The 20971-nt window shown below is 36.4% G+C and overlaps 1 protein-coding gene across 1 annotated transcript in view; it reads right to left on the bottom strand.

The window, feature by feature from the left end:
• MS3_00005915 (uncharacterized protein) overlaps positions 1-17654 on the bottom strand; it is a 55974-nt gene extending 38320 nt beyond the window's left edge. The window contains exons 1-13 of the mRNA XM_051214010.1: positions 17558-17654; positions 16778-16822; positions 16671-16734; positions 16475-16622; positions 16304-16436; positions 14322-14393; positions 11492-11583; positions 8861-8933; positions 8033-8146; positions 6408-6638; positions 5808-5993; positions 3331-3685; positions 1783-1979 (exon numbers count right to left, since the gene is read on the bottom strand). Of these exons, the coding sequence (XP_051070035.1) occupies positions 1783-1979; positions 3331-3685; positions 5808-5993; positions 6408-6638; positions 8033-8146; positions 8861-8933; positions 11492-11583; positions 14322-14393; positions 16304-16436; positions 16475-16622; positions 16671-16734; positions 16778-16813 (1701 nt within the window). The 5' untranslated portion in view covers positions 16814-16822; positions 17558-17654. The remainder of the gene's footprint in view (positions 1-1782; positions 1980-3330; positions 3686-5807; positions 5994-6407; positions 6639-8032; positions 8147-8860; positions 8934-11491; positions 11584-14321; positions 14394-16303; positions 16437-16474; positions 16623-16670; positions 16735-16777; positions 16823-17557) is intronic.
• Between the last annotated feature and the right edge of the window lie 3317 nt (positions 17655-20971).

Below are 20971 nucleotides of genomic sequence, written 5' to 3' on the forward strand. Positions count from 1 at the left end.
GAAACCGCTTCATAGTTGGTATAATAAGTTATGAAAGTTTGGGATCTATTGTATCAGTTAATCAAACAACCTTATTGACCAAACTTAGATTTGTGAAATATGGCTTGTTAAAGGATTGGACACAACCGATTTGAAGTTGAAACCCTAGATCAGTTAAACGATAGCCTTAGTTAGAGCGTACAATATTGTAAACAGTTTCAGAAATTGGGTAGCCGGTAAATTGATTAGCAAACTAATAATTTTACATAAATCCTTATTTAAGTTGATGACGTTTTTACTCCTAACCAGCTCGTGGTTCGCCAGAAAATATTATATTAGTGAGTTGAGTAACAGCATTCCATGTAACTAGTCAAGACTATGGAGATTAGACGCCTTATTCAGGAACACAATACGACGTTGAGATTTACCGAAGATGAGTAATACCATAAAATTTCTAGTGACCATAGGCTACTGATTCTATTTAACGAACGTCATTGAAAAAATAAACAGTTATATACAAACAGGTAGACATAACGTGACGTAAATGGACTTTTCCTAGTCAGTATGAAAAATTGCCATGTCATTTTTAAGTTATACCAGTCATATGATGTTTAAACCGAGTTCTTCTAGGGAATTCGGGAAATCCGCATTCCAAAATGACAATATTCATGGACTCTAGGATCCTGATGAAACGAATAGCGTAAGAATTACACTATTAGGCCAAAAGCTTATAGACAGTAATCTACTACAAAAACCACCCTCTTCACTCTTCGCCTCTGAACAATATTGCACACCACACATAAATAAGGTTACGAATACTAATGAATGAAATGGTTTACTCCGCTTTTCTATTCAAAAAACGATAATTACAATTATTCGGTCATAAATGAATTTATTTTATAGAGCATCAACTTGCTATTCTGGTTTATTTCAACTGTGTAGCATACTTCCACTTATATTGATTTTAGACTTCAGCTTACACAGTAACTAACTAAGAAGTAATTCAAATTCAATACTCCTCAAAGTGGCCTCAAACCATTGAAGTGTTGATTTATTGAGTGCTGTCATACAATGCACAATATGATACATCATTTCTAAAACCACAGGTACCGTTTAAACTTGACGTTTTCAATGTTCACAAATTCATGTAGATCATACAACAGACAATTCTGACTATGTAGTCTGGAAAGTCTTGTTACCAAAGACCCGTATTCAAGAATCTACCGAAGTAATCCAAATTTACTCTCCATCTGTCAATTCGAAAAATTTGTTACTCGTGAAACTGTCCGGAAACTTTGTAGCATTGGTGTCTGGTCTGTATAGCGTCAGTTAAGTACTAAGTACCAGGGCGCAACCTGTGCTAATCCATTGACATCCCGTTAGGTTAGAAGGTCCCATCAAAGTGAGGTCATAAATAACAGCAATCTACAGAAAAACTTTCCGCGTTTATGGTATCAGTACCTCTTAAAAATTGTGCAAGTGGGAACAAACATGATACTGGTTTGTATAAATCATAACAGTAAACCAATATTACGACATAACCACGATTGTTACATGACGACCAACTGCGTCTAACGATAAAAAAGGTTGTTATTAAATAGATTAAGGTACCGTGACTTCATTGTTGTCATGATGTGATGACAAGGACTCAACCGTTTGTTTGCTTCAAACTGGTGAAAAACAAATCATTATATAGTGAGCTACCAAACTAGCCGTTTGTACGAAAGAAACAATCTCAAAGTTCTAACAAAAAATTGTCAATAAACCAGAGAAAAAATTTCTAAAAAAGAAAATATTAATTACCGGAATATCAGAATCTGCTGATTTTAAAAACAGGACAAAATGAGTCAGAAATCGAAGTGTGTGACAAACTACTTGATCAATATTCCCAACTCTATTCAAATTTGGCGGTTGTAATGGAGTTACATCTGGTACAATACCATCGCCTAAACCATAACACACAAGTTTCGGCATAAGATTGGCTAAAGTTAGGAGAAAAGCTGTAAAAATTGAAAATAGAATGTATTGAAGTCAACAACTGCGCTAGACACTGACAATAAAGAAAATTCATCAATAAGCAACAGGCATTTTCTAAATAATAACCAAATGAGTAGTGACCAATGACATGTATTGTGAGGAGTCTGCTCGTTTTTTCTTACCCGGAAAGCTCTAAAAATTATTGAGTATATTATACATTCTTTCAGGGAAGTCTTACAACTCACTACCATTATATGGTAGGATGTTTCCCTAAAAAGTGAGAAGGTAAAAGCAAACGTCTACCATTTAAATCAAGACGGTAGATAGGGATAGCTTACCAAGAGGAGTTAGAAAGTCTAGATTTTAAACAAATAATGCACACAAAGTTCAAAATTGTGTACAAACCCACTTTGGTCACAAGTATTACTCAGATGACCTGTAGAAATCTTAAGATGAGCGCTGTTATGACAAAACTTCATCTAAAATGTTTGCATAATATACCTTTTTTGAAAGATACCGAATTTGAGACAGTGGTTGTAACTCAATAATAAACAACATTCTTTCGATCAATGCAGTTAAACGATTAGGAAAGCGTTCATATCCAACAAACTGTAATACATGTTAATTGGACAAGGAACACTAATCTAACTAACTACACACAAATACAAAAAAAAAACGGTATCTAGTTAAAGAATTCAACATGAAACTTATGAAAAATCAAGTATCTAAACTGTATATGCTTTCATCATCAGTATTAAAATGAAATTGTTTAAGTATTCTATTACAGCTTATAAACAGCCCCCAAATGCCCTGGTATGGTCGGGAGTGGGGAGAGTCCGCTCTCCCTCTCGAAATGCTTTCACACGCATATATAGCCTCTGCCAGGGAAGTCCTACTCAATGCCTTCTCACACCAGGGGTATTGTTTACGAAAATGAGAGGACGAAAAGCGAATGTCCGGCACCTTAATCGGATCCCAAACCAATGGTTCACGTGGGCTCCAGTATCCTGAGGGAACAAATGGCGTATGAACATATTGTTGGTCACCGGCTACCATGGGACTGCATCGCCTCACGATGCTCCACTGCCTTGTGGATCAGACCTTTAGGTCAAAGGCTCGAGGTGTGGCCCCCTAAGTAAACCACCTGCTTCTGTCTGGGCACCCGGGAAGTATCACAGCCCTCACACATATCAAATGAGATTTGTGTGGCGCATATGTATTTCGTGCCTCCTTGTACCAATATTTATGTGTTAAAATAAATAATAATATAAACAGTGGCCAATTAGTAAATGATATGAATTTACCTTTCTCTTGCATTTTAAAACATAAAAAAATTACGCTTAAAGATCAAATGTTTTGTTCAATAAAACTTACAATCATAATTCTTTAACATGATAGTCTGTTGTACAGCATAGAAAATGCAATAAATAATAGCATATACAGAAGGTGATTCCATGTCATTCCCACCGGCACCACTACCACCAATATCATCATTCGTGTACAAATATGAAGTATCATCCATTAAGAAATCATCCATTGCAGAACACAATACTGATCTCATGCGTAGATTATTACATTTTTCTAAACATCCAGTAGCAGACCAACCTAAACGTGCATCGACACGTGTAAATACATCGGATAATGTCCAATCACCCGGTGTCCAAGCTGATTCAGGCAAGCTTAAACCTCCATCCAGAGGCCAATATTTAGATGTTTTCCCGGTAACAGCCTAATAAATTAATATTTTAAGAATTAAATTAGAATAAATTATTCAAAACAATGAAAGAATTTTCCTATTAGGTAAGATTGTACATATTAGGAAGATAGAATCCCAGCAATTCTATGCATAATGCAGACTGATTGATCTGTTTTTAACTAATCAACGCTGAATTCTCGGGTATTGATCTCCTTCCAGGAGGTCCACTTATCGACTTAGAATACGCAGATGACATAGTCCTGTTTGGTGAAGACGCTGACAAAATGCAGAGTCTTTTGGTAGCACTAAGCAACAATGCCAGAATGTTTGGAATGCGCTTCTCTCCCTCTAAATGCAAGTTGTTGCTTCAGGACTGGTCTGCGTCAATACCTGAACTAAGGATAGGGAGTGAAGTAGTCGAACGCGTTGACAACTTCACTTATCTTGGAAGTCTGATCAGCCCTAATGTGTTGGTGTCTGACGAAATCTCAGCACGGATTCGAAAAGCTCGTTTGGCTTTTGCCAACTTACGTCACCTATGGCGAAGGCGAGATATCCGTCTATCAATAAAAGGACGAGTATACTGCGCGGCAGTCCATTCTGTTCTACTTTACGGCAGCGAAACATGGCCATTAAGAGTAGAAGACACTCGTAAGCTACTAGTATTTGTCCACAGATGCCTCAGAAATATTGCTGGCGTCTGCTGGGATCACCGGGTAAGTAATAGTGAGGTTAGACGCAGAGTATTAGGGAATAATAGTAAATCAGTTGGTGAGGTTGTGAATCTTCATCGACTGAGATGGTTGGGCCACATGTTATGTATGCCCGAACACCGATTACCACGACGTGCAATGCTAACCGGTGTTGGAGATGGTTGGAAGAAAGTTAGGGGCGGCCAAACCAAAACGTGACATCAATGCTTGAAGTCACTAACTTCTAGTCTGAGCCATGTTGGTAGATGCAGACTACTTGGTTGGGGTCCGCGTGACTATCGTAACCAATGGTTGTAGACTCTTAGTGACATGGCTCAGAATCGATCAAAATGGCGTAGGTGTATACACTCTCTATCTTCCCTTAAACTAAGAGATTAAAATCGCTTCATATCTTTCTTTCTATGAACTAATTTTTTCTTCCCGTACTATATCCTTATTGCAATCTTTCTTTTATATATTACCACCTTTGAATTAACTACTTTTATGAATCCGGTGTCCATCTTGTTGCGTTAATGAGGTATGGCAACTTGGACTGATGCATATATGTGCCTGGTCCTACGTTGTAGCTGACTGATTGACTGATGGAAAAGTCAATAGAATACTGGGAGTTTTCATTGAAATTCTACGTAAAAATGTATTTTTATTACTGTACATCTCTTTTGTTCAGCTTCGTTTAAACACATCGTATCTCAAAACAATTCTTGTAGTGATTTGCGTTAAGTTGAGTGAAATGCATTGGTTAAAGAGTATTAGAGAAGACGTAAAGTGTCAAGAAGCGGTTATAAAAAAGAAGTCAATATTTCAAGTCACCAGTCAGTGAGATAGACATTTTCCCACTCCATATTTTGATTCATGATATTGCGTGGTCGAAACGAGCCTTACTGAACAATCTATCTATCCTGTCGTTGAAGCAGTCAGGACGAAGTATCTAAGAATTATTTCATAATAATTTTAGACCTAACCGCCGGAGACGGATATCCATAGGATAAGGCGAGGTGTCCATTTTTAGGGTAGACCTTTTCTAGCCCCACCCCTCCTTGTGGAAAGCCAGCATCGCTGATATGCTGGTTGTCTGAAGGAAACATCTTGCTGCCGTCACACCTCTGTACAGTCAGCAGTACGACTTCGCCCTCAGACCTTGGGTTTGCTGCTTTTAGTTTTACCGTTTTTCAACCGACATGTCTAGCATGGTAGGACCTTGAGGAACAATTGTTCCGCCAGTATAGCTCGATTGGTTCATCACGATAGGCGAATCCGACCACCACGTCGAATCAAGATACATTAATACAAGATGAAATAATCAACCTGGTTTTTATAAACAGATATTGTTTATGATATACAGAAGTGTCATATAACATTACCAGAATTATTATTTTTTTCTAATGACACATTTTTAGCACAGATACTCTTAAAACATAAACAGAAAATTTTTTTCAACTTACCAGTGTATCAGCCCTAGGGCCAGTATTCAATAGGCTACGTAGACTAGAATCTACACGAGCTTCAACTAAAGCACGACAATGTGCCCATGTTTGATCTGTCCATGAAGTTGGTAAAATTTGTGATAGAACATTTAAATTTCCTGATAATGTAGCATGAATAGCTCGTTCAAATGAACGTAATTTTATCTATATGTAAATAATAGTGGAAAATAAAATCAATAAAACTTTCAATATGAGACAAAGAAAACTTTCTTCGAAATAAAGCTGGTTTTAGCATCAAATAACATTTATAAGATATAAAGTGAAAAATAAATCGTCCTTAATGGTTGAATTCATGTCTCAATTCAAGCTAGACCAACATGGAAAATCTGGAAGCACTCGAAGGCCGTTTCGTCCTAGTACGGGACTCCTCAGTAGTGCGCATCCATAATCCCGCCTTGCGAGATTCGAACCCAGAACCTATCAGTCTCACGCGCAAGCACTTAACCTCTAGACCACTGAGTCGGTATCCAACGGTGTTAATGTCTAACTCCAACCAATCCAAGAAATTGAGCCATAGCAGTTGATATGAATAATGTCAATATTCAAATAAGAACTTACATTCTCTGAATTCCACCAACATACAGATTTGTATAAAATTCTCGTTGGATTCCCTTCGATACTGAATTTCATTTGTAATGGTTTTGAATGAGTAAAATTTTCATCTGTATCTTTTAATGTTTGAAATTGAGTTGATTCACTTTCCACAAAACCAGAATAATGAAATGGTCGCCAACCTTCAAGTGAAATAGCACGCCAAAATTCACCACGTTGTGTACAAAGAAGTTGAGCCTTAAAAACAATAATAAATGAAGTCAAATGAATTTATTCAATGGAAGAGAATATTTTTTGTAATTCCAATCTAAAGTATACAAACTGAGCTTATAGAAGTCTGTAGAACTTCAGAAAAACTCAGTAAGTTCACGAAGTATTGAAAGCTGTTTATTGAGATAACCCAGTGAAAACGGAATGCATTAAATTATGAACCAAGAGTTCCAGAGTGGGAGTGAGGTTAAGAAGACTAAAAGAACAACAGTTGGTTTTCCGTGTTGTTGAAAATACTATACTCGGGAAACCTCTTGTGCATAAAATTGTCACTTTAATATCTGCATGATTACTGATAGAATAAATTTGTGAAGATTGTCAGTGATTACGATCATAACAAAGCGTGAAACGACAAACCAATTGAAGAACCTAACTCTTGATAGCTTTCAAAAACATTTCGAACAATATATGCAGAAATCGGACATGCATTGCTATAAATATGAGGTATTTCGAAGGAAATAGGAATGATCATTAAATAGTTGTTACACTTGACTATATCGTATCATTTTGCGTCATCGACTGATCAGTATACTACTCATTTTGTAGAAAATCTTGTCATGAATATATCGTTATTTGTATACGGACACCTTCGAAATATTTCAAGCATAGGTTGGGACCACCTAGTGAGCAATAATGACCACAGACCTAGAGTACTAGGTAAGAACTCCAAGTCGATTGGTGAAGTAATGAATCTTAATCGACTGAGGTGGTTGGGACACATCACGCACTCCCAACCACCACCTCGATGTCCGATGACAGCTTGTGTATGAGTAGGCTGAAAGAAAGCCAGGAGTGGTCAAACAAAAACTTGACACCATTCCATGAAGTCACTAACTGTCGGATTGGGCCGTGAACGTAGATGCAGATAATTTGGTTGACTTCCACATAATTACCGTAACCAATGATTATAAACTCTAAATGACATGACTTAACATCGTTCGCACTGGGGCAGGTGTATTCACCATTCGTCTTTCCAGAAATACCAAGTTGCTTGATTATTTGAATTTTTATTTCATCAATTCAGATTTTCTTCTATGCTTGATCTTCCTTACTACCACTAATATTCCTAATAATTAAACTATTCAGACATCTTAATGTTGATGTGATGTAGAAACTTGAGCTGGTGCGCATGACCATATGTAACACATATTTCAGCTGCCTCATTCAATAAACACTCACAGTTCCATCAATTCATCATGCATTTTTTATAGAATACCCTAAATAAAAACAACACTACTTACTATACATGAACAATTCTTCAAAGGTATTTAGGGAAAAAACTTTTTAGCCTACACAAATTGAAGTAGAAATAATAGTAATAATGTGAAGAAATGAAAAAAAAAAATTTGTAATCCACTTACACGATGAAGATCTCCACCACGAAGACATAGGAATAAATAATTTATAAATCGATCATTATCAATTTGATCTTTCTGATCCAATTCATTACCTGTTAGGGTTACAGCATCCGGATGCTAATACACATAATGGGAATAAATTTGTAGGGAAGATTTAAAGTGAACTTGTCTACAAATAAAGAAAGCTAAACAATGTCAATTTGATTTAATTAAATAAGCTTGTGAAGATTTGCTTCACTTGGAGTTGGACTGATATTAGTTTCACTAATTTCTTTTTGTTTTTAGTGGAAGACTTCAACGTTACTTATTTACGCCTGTTACTCCTCGTGAAGGAGCATAGGCCGCTCACCAGCATTCGCCATCCAACCCTGTCCTGGGCAATCCTTTCCAGCCCTTTCCAGTTGTTATTCATCTTTTTCATATCTGCTTCTATTTCCCGACGTTATGTGTTCTATGGCCTTCCTCTTTTTCGCTTCCCTTCAGGATTCCAAGTTAGGGCTTGCCACGGGAACAACCATAATCACAAACGTATAAGATTGAGTTTGGGATTGACAACTTACATGATGAAAAAAAACTTTTAAACTATCACTACTACTGAGTCTATATTCTTAATTTCAGTTAATCTGCATCATAACGTAATGAATATTCGCAATATTGACCAGTTAACTGAGCTCTTAACTTTCACACTTCAACTTCATGAAGCTTAAACATTGAAAAATGGGAATATGGTAATATGATTGAAGTAGAGGCCAACATTTATTTACATGGTAATACTAATAATATTAAAATTCTAGAAAACTCCTACACTACTTTTAAAACAAAATCACATACCAATTCTTTTACCAAACGATGTTTAGTAAGCTCCGCTTGTGAAAGATAACTCAATAAATGTGCCGTATTCTCCCTGTGAAATAAGAGCATAAATAAGAAATTAATCAAGTTGTATCACTCCTTAAGTATGAAAAGATCTCTGGATTAGTTGAGGTTAAACATTAACACCGTTTGGCTACCGGCTCAGCGGTCTAATGGTTAAGCACCCACGCACCAGAATAGTAGGTCCTGGGTTCGAGTCCCGATAGGTGGGATCGTGGATGCGCACTGCCGAGGAGTTCCACAGTAGGACGAGACGGCCGTCCAGTGCTTCCAGATTTTTCATGGTGGTCTAGCATCAACTGACTCATGATCTCAACTACTAAAATTGCTATAATATCCACAAAACCCCTTCTGAAATTTATTCATCAAATATTCAATCTAAATAGAGCAAAAATAATTGCCATTTAGTGATTCCACAATACTAATATCAGTGTTCAATTTTGGATTTGTCCAAATAAGTTTAGTAATACACAAAGTATCACTAGCCTGAACACAAAGATGTGAATTGGAGTCGAATATGCAAACCTGTAGTTACATTACATTTTAGTAACTTATTAAAAGGCAATATTTGGCGTGATTTCGAGATATTAATTATAAAGGACTTTAATAATAAAAATATCTTCTTGTTATATCCCAATAAGTAGGAAAATTGTATTTCTGACGACGTTTTGTGACTTAATGTAAGCCACTTCTTCAGAGTCAATAAATAACCGAAATAAAATTAACACAAATTTAAATAGTACAAAAGAATATAGAATATCTTTCGTACAATCAAAATAATACGTCTGAATATGTCAAGTTATTCTTGGTCAAAGTGAATTTGTAGCCCCAAAATGCCCTGGTATGGCCGAGTGAGGAGAGTTAGCTCTCCCTCTCCAAATACTTTTATACAGCCACGTGCATTCAACCATTGCCAAGAAAGTCCTACTCATTGCCTTCTCATGGTGAGGGTGTTGTCTACGAAATTAAGAGGACGAAAAGCAAATGTTCGGCGCTTTAACCGAGTTGGTGGACATGGAGAGCCCACCTAGGGGAGTTAGTTGGAAAACCCTGACTCCAAACCAATCGTGCACATGGGCTCTAATATCCTGAAGTAACAAATGGCGTATGAACATATTGTTGGCCACCGACTACCATGGAACTGCATCTCCTAACGCTGCTTCACTGCCCTGTCGATTAGATCTCTTGGTCAAAGACTCTGGGTGTGGCCCTCGGTCTGGGCACCCAAGCAGTATCACGGCCCCCACACAAATTGAATGATTTATGTGGCGCATATCTATTTGGTGCTTCATTGTACCAATGTTTATGTGTTTAAATAAATAAATAACCTGTCACTGTATTAATTTATGCTTCAAAAGGTGAGTATGAAAAATGCATAAAGGAATTTATATTTGCGATGAGACTCAAATCAATAGACTCTATAATAGTTAGTACACAGGTTATAGATTAAAATAATTAGATGAAGAATAACTGAATAAGTGTTCCTAGTAGTCACAGCAAACAATTCAACTGACAAGTCTCTGTGACAAAAGCTTCATATGTAAACGACATCGTGAAAGATAAACTAGTTCTTCCCACTTTGAAATTTTCCAGTAATAGCCATTAGAGCTTACAAGAGTTTAGGTTCTATAAAGAACAAATTATAGTGGAGTCAATTGGTTAGAATTCGTTTTCCAGTTTAATTAATCTCATAATATTGATTTTCTAAACTGTAATCATTACTATTCTATTACTGACCCTTTATTGCAGATTACTATGTGAGTTTTAGATGTTTTTTCCCATTGCTTACAGAAAAACAAGGATGTTAGTTTATAATTGATATTTCTACCAACAGACAGAAACTGAAGTATTAGGACCATTTAAATTTTCACCTGTTTGGTTGATATAACATTAATCGAGAAGTCTGGAACAGTGGGTCAATTGGAAATCGCCAAACGATCAACGCACATGGTTGACCAAGAGATGGCTTTTATTTTTAAGAGATGATACATAAACCATTGAAATACTTAATCTTCCAAAGGATATATATAAATGAGTATATACATGTACATACGATTCGATTTAACCAAATAAGCTTCCTTTCTTAATCTTCATCTTTTCTCTCAAGTAACCGATGTCGTACATAGAAAGCGTACATCAGCATCAACTCCCAAACACCGAGCATTACAAAAAAATGTGTCAATAAATGGCTGCATGATATCAGCATAGTTCTTGGATAAGATGTTAGGTAAAGGATGGCAGTTAGTAACGGAGAAATTCTAATATTCATACTACACTCAAAGTGGATAGTTGAAGGAAGATTAAGCCAAAATACCATTACTCCAATGACACTAAACCACTACATTTGAAAGACTACATTAACAACAAAACGAAATATCGATGTTTAAAACATGCATACAAATAAAATACAATAGACTAGTGGTTACAACAGTCAACTTTAAATTAACAACTCGTACATCCGAATCCTTCCGTCACCTAAATTGGTACAAACAGCTGAGTATGGTATCACTCACCCCGAAAAGCCAAGTATATAAACAGGTACAATGTGAGTTGCATGAATTAGAATAAAGGTATAAAAAAATTAATTACCAAGCAGTTGTCTGATTGAATAAACATTCGTATTTCTCAGCAACTTCTTCGATCTGCTGACGAACTATTTGTTCTAACCAATCAATTAATATCTATAATGAAAATGAAAATTAAAGTTATATGACTTAATGAAACAACAATAAGAGATTGACAAATATAATGAAAAAAAACATGATGCGGAAATTTGAAACAAATGAATATCACTTCAGATAACCATTTTAATCAACAGGTCTGTGGCTCATAAACACACTACAACAAATGTATTATAGATGAACTTCATTTAAACAAGCACATTTTCTGGTGAAAGTAAGCTTTATCATCAGTATTGACTAGATAGATATTTTTAATGTTGAGTTGTTAGCTCATAATATTAATAAGTGTTCACCTAAGTGCACTGTATAACAATTTCTAAGTTTCACATTATATTTGAGCTTCCCAATGGAATACAAGTATGGGGCCCTCTCATAGTTGAACATTGTTCCCGTATAGCTATGCTGATGATCTTACCGTATGCATGCCGGTTTCTTCCTCTGATGATTACTTGGAAATGAATAAGTTCGTAACATACATTGGCCAGTCTTACAGTTAAACTTTTTAAATACTAAACTGTTAACTTTAGCCCTAAAACACGAAAAGCAACTAAACATATTGAAAGGGACGTTTTATAACTCTTTTTACTGACAATTCTGTTGTAAAAACTACTCCAGAAGCCATTTATCTTTATGTAAGTTTTTCTTTCGACCTCTTTCGGTTTTCGCAAATTTCACGAATACCAAATAAAATTTTCCGATTAAACAGTCATGGGAAGAGGCTACATTTTTTTGACAACACTTAACTTTCACTTTTCAATTTGTAAATTCTTGCATATTATGTATTTTTCTACAGTGTTCCTCAATATTTCCTAGACTTAGGGAAAAGGCAAAGTCATGTTGCGTAGACACTCGAGAGATTTTAGTCCTGTTAATGGTGTACCATTTTGACATCATCATGAAAATGGCCATTTTAAATCTCGTAAACAACCGGGAAATGTAATTTTATCAAGTAAAAAGCATCCATGACATTCAAAACTTCATCTTTTTTATCAACCGGAAAACCTAATCAGATACAAAGTAAAGCCTGCCACAAAAGTGTTTTAACATGATGAGTCAAAATTAACATGAGTAGTAAGTGAATAGAAATAATGTAACGGTAATAATATTGAAAAAGACTAAACATTGAGAACATGGTTCGAAAAGAAAAAAAATGAGAGGGCATGCATAAAGAAACTGGAACTCAAGATCTAGGGGAAAAGAATAAATGTATCTCCAACATTATGACTGGATGTAACCTTAGTCGGCCAACACATCTGACTGATAAATGAATGTATTGCTAAGATCAGGTAGTCTGCATATATCTACATAGCTAAGATCGATAATGAATGACTTCATGAACTGATGCCATATTTTGGTTTGATCATTCCTAGTTTTCTTCTATTACACCAGATAACAACATGCAATTAGGCAGGCAGTGGTTATGCATATGTGATCCATGTTCCAACCATATCAGTCTATAAAGACTCACAACTTCATAAACTATATTCTTAACATTAACATTGTCTACTCGATTTTTTCACGCTACGCGAATAATGATTTTAAAACACGTATGACAATAAACCTGCGGCCTATGCATGTCTTTTACTTCTATGAACCATGCTTTACAGCCATAGAGCAATATAGAGCATACTGCTGCATAGTAGCTACCCTTCAGTTGGCAGATGTGGATATTCTTTACATCACGAGTGATGTAATTCGGCAAAAGCTTAGCGAGCTTTCTAAACCTGCACCTAGATTTCGTCAGATATCAACCTATCAAGGGTGATGAGACTTCTGAGACAAGTCAAATAATCGATGCACTGGACTAATTCACTCCCTAATGTTAGTTCATTCGTTGATATGGAACAAGACAGAAGTATATCAGAGCCAATACTTCTAAACACAAATGTTAAATCGTTACAGCATCTAATTCAGGAAACATATTTTGAAATGAAAAAGGTTATAAGCAGAACCGGAAGCTTTCATAGTTGAAGAAACGCAACTAGTAATCATTCTTGCAAATTTTCAGTCTTTATGATATGTATATTTTCTTGTATTTCTGAAATGTAAATGAAAATTAGAATGATCTTGCTGAAATATCTTATCCGGAAAATCTTCTATGGTACTGGACATGTAGTAAATAGATTAATGCTTTAAAAGGACAGATTGGCTGTACTTCTTAAGCAAGACAAATTAACTCTTGAGTTTGCCAGAAAATGTATCAAGATTAATGCATTTTGACAGTGAACAAACTATTTAACATGAGTCAAAAACGTATCAATTGGATCTTTATTGTGGATAACTTATGTGCTATAAACCCTAGAGGGTTAAATCTCAATTAGAAACAAATACAGGTGGAAACGATTGTTTTTCATTATCCATTACCGATATTTCTAAGGATTTTGGCATCAGAACAACCAGAGATGCTTTCATGGCCCAACTGATTTTTTCTAATTATAGGATGTACAACGAATATTGCGATATTAATGACGAACTTGACCGTGCAGACCAAACACTTATGTGAACGATAAAGACTTATCGCAATAAGAAAATAATGAAAACGCTCTTGCCTACACTTGTGTATATAAAAAAAAATGATTCTAGTCAGCAAGACCTTGAGGTATTTACCACTAGATTAATACTCGTTTTCTTCCCACTAAAATCTAAGATTGGTTCAGAATCCAAAAAAAAAGGTGTATGAACGTCATAAACACGAAGTTAACCAATACATTACAGAATAATTTAAATAAATTACTAACCTGAGCTTCACGAAGTTCATTATCTCTTTCGTATAGTAATCGAATTATTTCCCGTTCGGAGTGATTAAAATTCTAACAGATGGTATATGCAATTCAAAATAGAAAAAACAGGTTAAAAGGAATAAAACAACACTAAACTGCTTTATGAAAACTATAGATAATTAGTCTGGTTATGAAACACAAACAATGTATAGACTAAATCATGGACCGACTAAAGGTAGACTCGTAACACTACTGGATGCCAGCTCAGTGGTCTAGAGGTTAAGCGTTCGCGTGCTAGACTAAAGGTCCTACGCTCGATTCCTGACCACGAAGTCATTGATGAACACTCATGTAGAAACCCAGACTACGACGAAATAGTCGTCTAGTGTCCCCAAATTTCATTGGTTGCTCAATTTAGATCGCTCTATGATCTCAATAAATCTAATCTCTTTTCAAGACAAAGATTATAAAACTATAAACACAATGAAAACAATCGATAAATCAAATTTCTTTTCCACTATGTTAGCGTAATTTATGAGGTGTTTCACACATGTTTTTGCAAGAACCTAGTTGAAAAGAAATAAATCTTTAAAAGACGTCGGTTATATATAATGTAGAACCTGGCATATGAGTGCATCAGCTTAAGTACACACACTCCCTTAGCACAGATTAAACAAATCCCAAAGAAGTAGAGGTTGCAACAGTATTAAATAAGACCATGCATCGAAGGTACGATTCGAGAAAAAATGTGAACTGGTGGAATAAAAACATTCATTGGGGAGGGGGAGTTAGGAGCTTGAAAACTAAGTGGAGACAAAGAGTAGATGCACCTGCATCATTGCGACCTATTTTAAGCTATGTCCTTCAAAGTCTCTAACGACTGGTTACAATGATCACATGGACTCCAACCAGATAGTTTGCATCTATCTACAGGGCTTAGTCTAACATTCGGTGTCACTATGAACTGTTGAAATGTCATGGTTTGGTCGCCTCTGGCTTCCTCCAAACCTACTCCTACAACAGACAACATCGCCCGTCGAGGTAAGCAATGGTTGAGCATTCGTAACACACGTCCTAACCACCCCATTAGATGGGGGTTTACTATCTCATCACTCGATTTGCCATCCTTATCTAGTACCTCATTACTATCCCAGGCATCGCTTGTTAGAAGGTCCCAAAATACACGAGCAGTGCTTCCAAGACACCTATGGTCGAATACTAGTAGCCCATGAATATCTTCTATTCTTAATGGCCACGTTTCACAATCATAAATTATGACGGAGAGAACCGATGAGCAATAAACTCTCTTTTTAGTTGACAAACGTACATCTGACCTAGGCTATAAGTGATGCAAGTTGGCAGACTTCAATTGAGCCTCCTGAATCCGTGCTGAGATTATGTCAGACACCAACCCTTCGGGATAGTCAGACTTCTAAGATGAGTGAATTGATTGACACACTCAACTATTCCACTCCCTACCGTTAATTCAAGCGTTGATGCAGACCAGTCCTGAAACAAAATTTTGCACTTAGAGAGAAAGAAACACATTCCAAGCACACTGGCATTATTGCTTAAAGTGGTCAGAAGACCTTATTTTGTCGTCTTTGCCAAACAGGACTACATCATCTGCATAATTTTAGTTGAGAAGACAGTAACCAATTCATCTATCACGCCCTAAGTCATATTTGTCAAACAACAGTCACTACCAAATAAAACGGAAATGGGTGTTTTGTATATGTGACCTAACGACTGAGTGGTAAGTGCCACGCAGTCAAGCGGAAACACTATGAACAGTTAAACAGTTACTGTCATTAATAAACAGTCCTAAACCACATCATCCGTAACCGGTAAGTACAATTATACTTAAACTGACCAAAAAGATCAGATAACTTCATGCAGATTTAAATACCTCTCGACAATTCTTAGAGCCCTAAAGGAATGATTTGACAAACTAGACTATACATAAGAAAACACGAAACACATAAACATAAAATCCGTACAGATAAATCATTTCCTTCAACCGTCCCGGTCCTAGATTCTGACTCAAAACGGTCCAAGTAAATACTTGAAATAAGATTCCATGTGTTCCCTTCAAGATTAATCATTTCTGTAATATTACGGACATTAGGCAATCTTGTAGAAAGGTGATTATATAAACTTGATTATTTTACCCTTTACGATGAGACATTTTGGTAAACATACTGGGTAATCTACGAGCAATCTTGTGGCATGCATTACCATACTGAATAGGGATCTCCGATAAAGCTGTTTGGGAATTTTTCCAAAGACTACAAAAATGAGGGAAAAGGCTTGATCCATCTAAAAACAATTTATTACGTAAAAGCAACATGAGTACTCGCAAAATACCGAACATCTCCGGATCCTCATCGAACAACTGAGTAACATTATTGCTTTTCTGGAAGTTATCTACCTAAAACAGCAACAAATTAATCGTTTACCATAAGATAACCCACCTCAGACCAAGAACTGATCAGGCCAACTCCAGTCATTTCACAGGACTACACGGTACCAATGACCAAGAAAAATTTTACACAAAGAGAAATCAACGTGTCACATTGAATTAAATTATATTAAGGGCAATGAAAGATGAATACAAACAGAACTGAGCAATTAAGAAGACAATAAGAAATCCTCCCTATAAATATTTACATTGTTCTTATACTCTTGGAAAGTTACCCGAGCTCCCAAGTTTGGGGAAACTCCCAAAGTCAAATGACCTTGACCAAGGTTAAAGGGGAATTTCGGGAAAATATTGGGGGATTTCCTCAGGTCTGGGGAAATTTTGATGTTTTGTGCCATTTCCCCAAAACTTCCCCAAAGTTTACTGTGGCGGGAGATTGGGTAAGATTACATAGGACAGTGTTAACACCACTTAGTTTAAATTCGAGACTAAAACTGAGTTATTAGCATACCATTAAACCTAGCGTGAGATATCGGTGAATAGTAACCAGAAAACTATTTATAATACAAGCGTAATCAATTGACTTCGACACTTAACGCGTTGTCCGTTGGCAGGTTTTGCCATATTTATATCCCATATTTGCTTTGGGCCTGTTATTCAGGTGACTTACACTGTGTGGCTTTTCACAATAAGCCCTGAAGATGATGCATTTCATTCATAAACTTGTGCCACATTGAAGTGAAACATACTTGAATATTCGCAAGCAAGAAGCAATTCCAGCAACAAAAACACAAACAACATTATGACTGTTTACAAATTTGAGGAGGCTTACTTGAACTTGAGAATATAAATATCACTCTAAACCAGAGCTTCCGTAATAGTTTTAAGGATCCTCACCACAATACGCATACGACCTTGATGTTTCAAATAGGAACGTAACTCTATATGGCTGCTTGATTTATACATAATTTGTGTGTAATTTTTAACATTATTACCAATTTTTTAATATTATTTCACGTAATTTTAGCAGTTATGATAAGCGACAATAAAATGTTGTGTAAATGAAAATACGGTTTTCTTGTACACTTTTTCCATGGTACTCGGAAAATGGTTTTCAGTTACACATTGAAAGTAATAGGAGTCTAGGTGGCTCTTACTAGTTCTACTACTATTGGTCGCTCAGTTAATCCAAGTTTTATTTGGGCTTTTCGAGAGATGGAGTTCCAACCACATGTTGATTTAACGAGTTATACCGATGAAAGTCGATAATCAACTGACGAGTAATTTGTTCTGGGGTTGTGAACTTTTCCGAAGTGTCTTCGTAAACCCAGTTTTGGAAGACAAGAAGAACAAAGATATGTAAGAACTAAATTTACTATTTGGAGTTTGATAACGCTTTAATCAGTAACAGGCTTTATAATCAAAATGTGCCAACCCACTCAAATCAACAGTCAGACACGAAGAGGTCCTAAAATATATTTGATATGTTAGGAATTGACCGAACTAAGCTTGCTAGCGGTCGTGGCAGATGTGAAGCACGGAGTAACCACTTGTGATCTGGTGCGAGTTCGTGACCGAGCACCTTCAGCTAAGTGAGTCCATTAGAACTGATACGGTCAGCATCAAATGTCAAAGACTTATGGAGCTATCGATTTCAGGGATTTATTCAACGCTACAGGTGATTTAAAAACTTTGATTATTTAGCTGCTAATCCTATGTGATAAGGAATATAGGTTTTGTTTAGAAGATTTTCCGTCAAATGGCACAGATGGAGCCACAAATTGTGTGTCCAAAATCTTAGGCATATTGAATGATGGAATCAGAATCATTCATTAAAAAGAACTGAGGATTATTCAGAAATTTGTACATAACATCCATTGCACCTCACATTCCATGGACTATGCTAAGAATTCCGTAGAATTACCCATCGTGGTTTACTAAGGAAGTTCACTCTCTTATTCTTATGAGAAAAGGAATGTGGGATTAATGTGTGTTGCTGACTATTGATGAGACAAAACCTCAGAGTTTGGAAGCCCAAAATGTTTGTTTTTCAACCCTCCGGTACTCTATAATATCATAAAAAGCAAAGCTTGCTTGGTAGTCTGTAGAAGACACAAAGCGTTTATTTTTGTACATAAACCAGAGAACAAGGAAGATAGGGTATCATCCCGGCATTTTATGGAGATATTAGCACAACATCGGCTGTGAAAGCTTGTTCTGATAAAGCTCATGTATTCTCAATTTGAGAACTATTCATTTACGCTTGATAGAGAAACTCTGGAAGAGGTGGAAGCATTCACATATCTGGGTAGCATCATCGATGAACAAGGAGGGTCCGATGCAGACGTAAAGGCCAAGATTGGCAAAGCAAGAACATATAGAAGTCAAAACAACTGTCGACCAATATCAAAGTCACAATCTTCCATGCAAACGTCAGGACAGTTCTGCTGTACGGAGTTGAAACTTCGAGAACAACTACCACCAAAAATGTACAAATATTTACAAATAGTTGTCTACGTAAGATACTCAATGTCCGTGGTGCGAATACTATCAACAACAGTCTACTATGGGAGAAAACAAATTAGTTTTCAGCTGAGGTGGAAACTAGGTAAGATGCTGAAAGTGGATAAAACACACATTGAGAAAATCATCAAACTGCTTCACAAGTCAAGCGCTAACTTAGATTCCTCAAGGCAGGCAAAAAATAGGAAGGCCAGATAACACATTGAGTCAGGAATTAGGAGCAGATATGAGAAGAATGAATATCAACTGTAAAGAACTGGAAAGGATTGTCCAGGACAGTGTTGGGTGTGTAGTGACTCACATTTATCACGAGAACACGACTGGTTTAATAAAAACAATTATTATTATAACCAACTGTACCAGTGCTTGTTTTAATGTGCTTTTGTTTGACTGTGCTAATGACAGCTATTTTGTGCTTCCATTCTTTTACTTACACTTTGATTGCAACTTCGCGCGAATTCGGTTACGTTCTGTAACCAAGCATGTATCCTGGCATGATCTCAGTATCCTTTCGATACCACGAGATCGCCAGCAAATATATATCTTGACTTGGTCCATTAATTGTCTTCTGATATTTAGCTTCTCGGGGATTTTATGGGTTTCTTTGGTTACGTTCAACCTTCGCCTTCTGATTTATTTGGCACGTGTTTCTTGGTAGCGGTGTTCATAGTTAACCTCAACTCAACCCCACGCTACAGGTGTTGAATCCGGATAAGCAGCCTATGCTCCTCAATCAGGAGTAACAGTCGTGAATAAGTAAGTACTCCCAAATTACCTCAGTAAGGTTTAAACTCTAGCGATGCTTTTTACTTCGATTTACATAGATTCGTTTCGTCCATATTATGGACACTGTGATGTGGTGTTTGTGTGAACCAATGATTTCTTCGTACTTGATATCTGCCTGATTTTGAACTCCACATACAATTCATTCATTTGTGCTTACCTCTTTCTGTCTCCTTAGACTACGCTACTTCTGGGGCTCTTATTCCGTATAATAGTCCAAATACTTCTAATCAGCACATGTAACCATTATAAAAAATAAAAACGACTAGTTCATCGAAGAGTTCTCTTTTCGGCAGATTCATTTTCAAAGCTGTACATGTAGTGTGGCGTCGAGTCGCGGTTGACTATGATCACCACTACAGGAAGACTATGTGCCAGTTAACCGATAAGATCCCCCGTAAGCCAAATATCAGAAGGCAGTTGATGGTTGTAGTCGAGATGTATTCGTTGGCGATCTCGTGGTATCGAAAGAATCCCGAGATCGTGCCAAAGCAAATACAAGGGGAATCAATGGGAGAACGTGAGAGCGTACAAAGTCACAGTCAACGGAAGAATAATGGGGGAGTAATGGGTGTCTTCACTACAGTTAAACAAACCAGCACAGCAAAACAATCACTGGTTCAATTGGTTATAATAATAATTGTTTCCATTAAACCAATCGCCTTCTCTTGACAAAAATCGGTCACTACATATAGTCGCGAGTATGTATACCTATCTTTTCAAGATGATGATAATAATTACAATAATAATGATAGCAATATTCTGTTACACATGGTGACAGTGAGGTATAATAAACAAAGGTATTAAACTATTTTTTAAACAGAGAAAATAATAATCGTTTGATTGTCAGTGGCTTAAATATTTATCAAAATATAGATCGGGAAATCATTATTGAGAAATGATGGCTCAGCCTGATGAGGTAAAATGTTTATATTGAGAT

This window comes from Schistosoma haematobium, chromosome 3 (assembly GCF_000699445.3).
Source record: "Schistosoma haematobium chromosome 3, whole genome shotgun sequence".
Taxonomy (NCBI): Eukaryota; Metazoa; Platyhelminthes; class Trematoda; order Strigeidida; family Schistosomatidae; genus Schistosoma; species Schistosoma haematobium.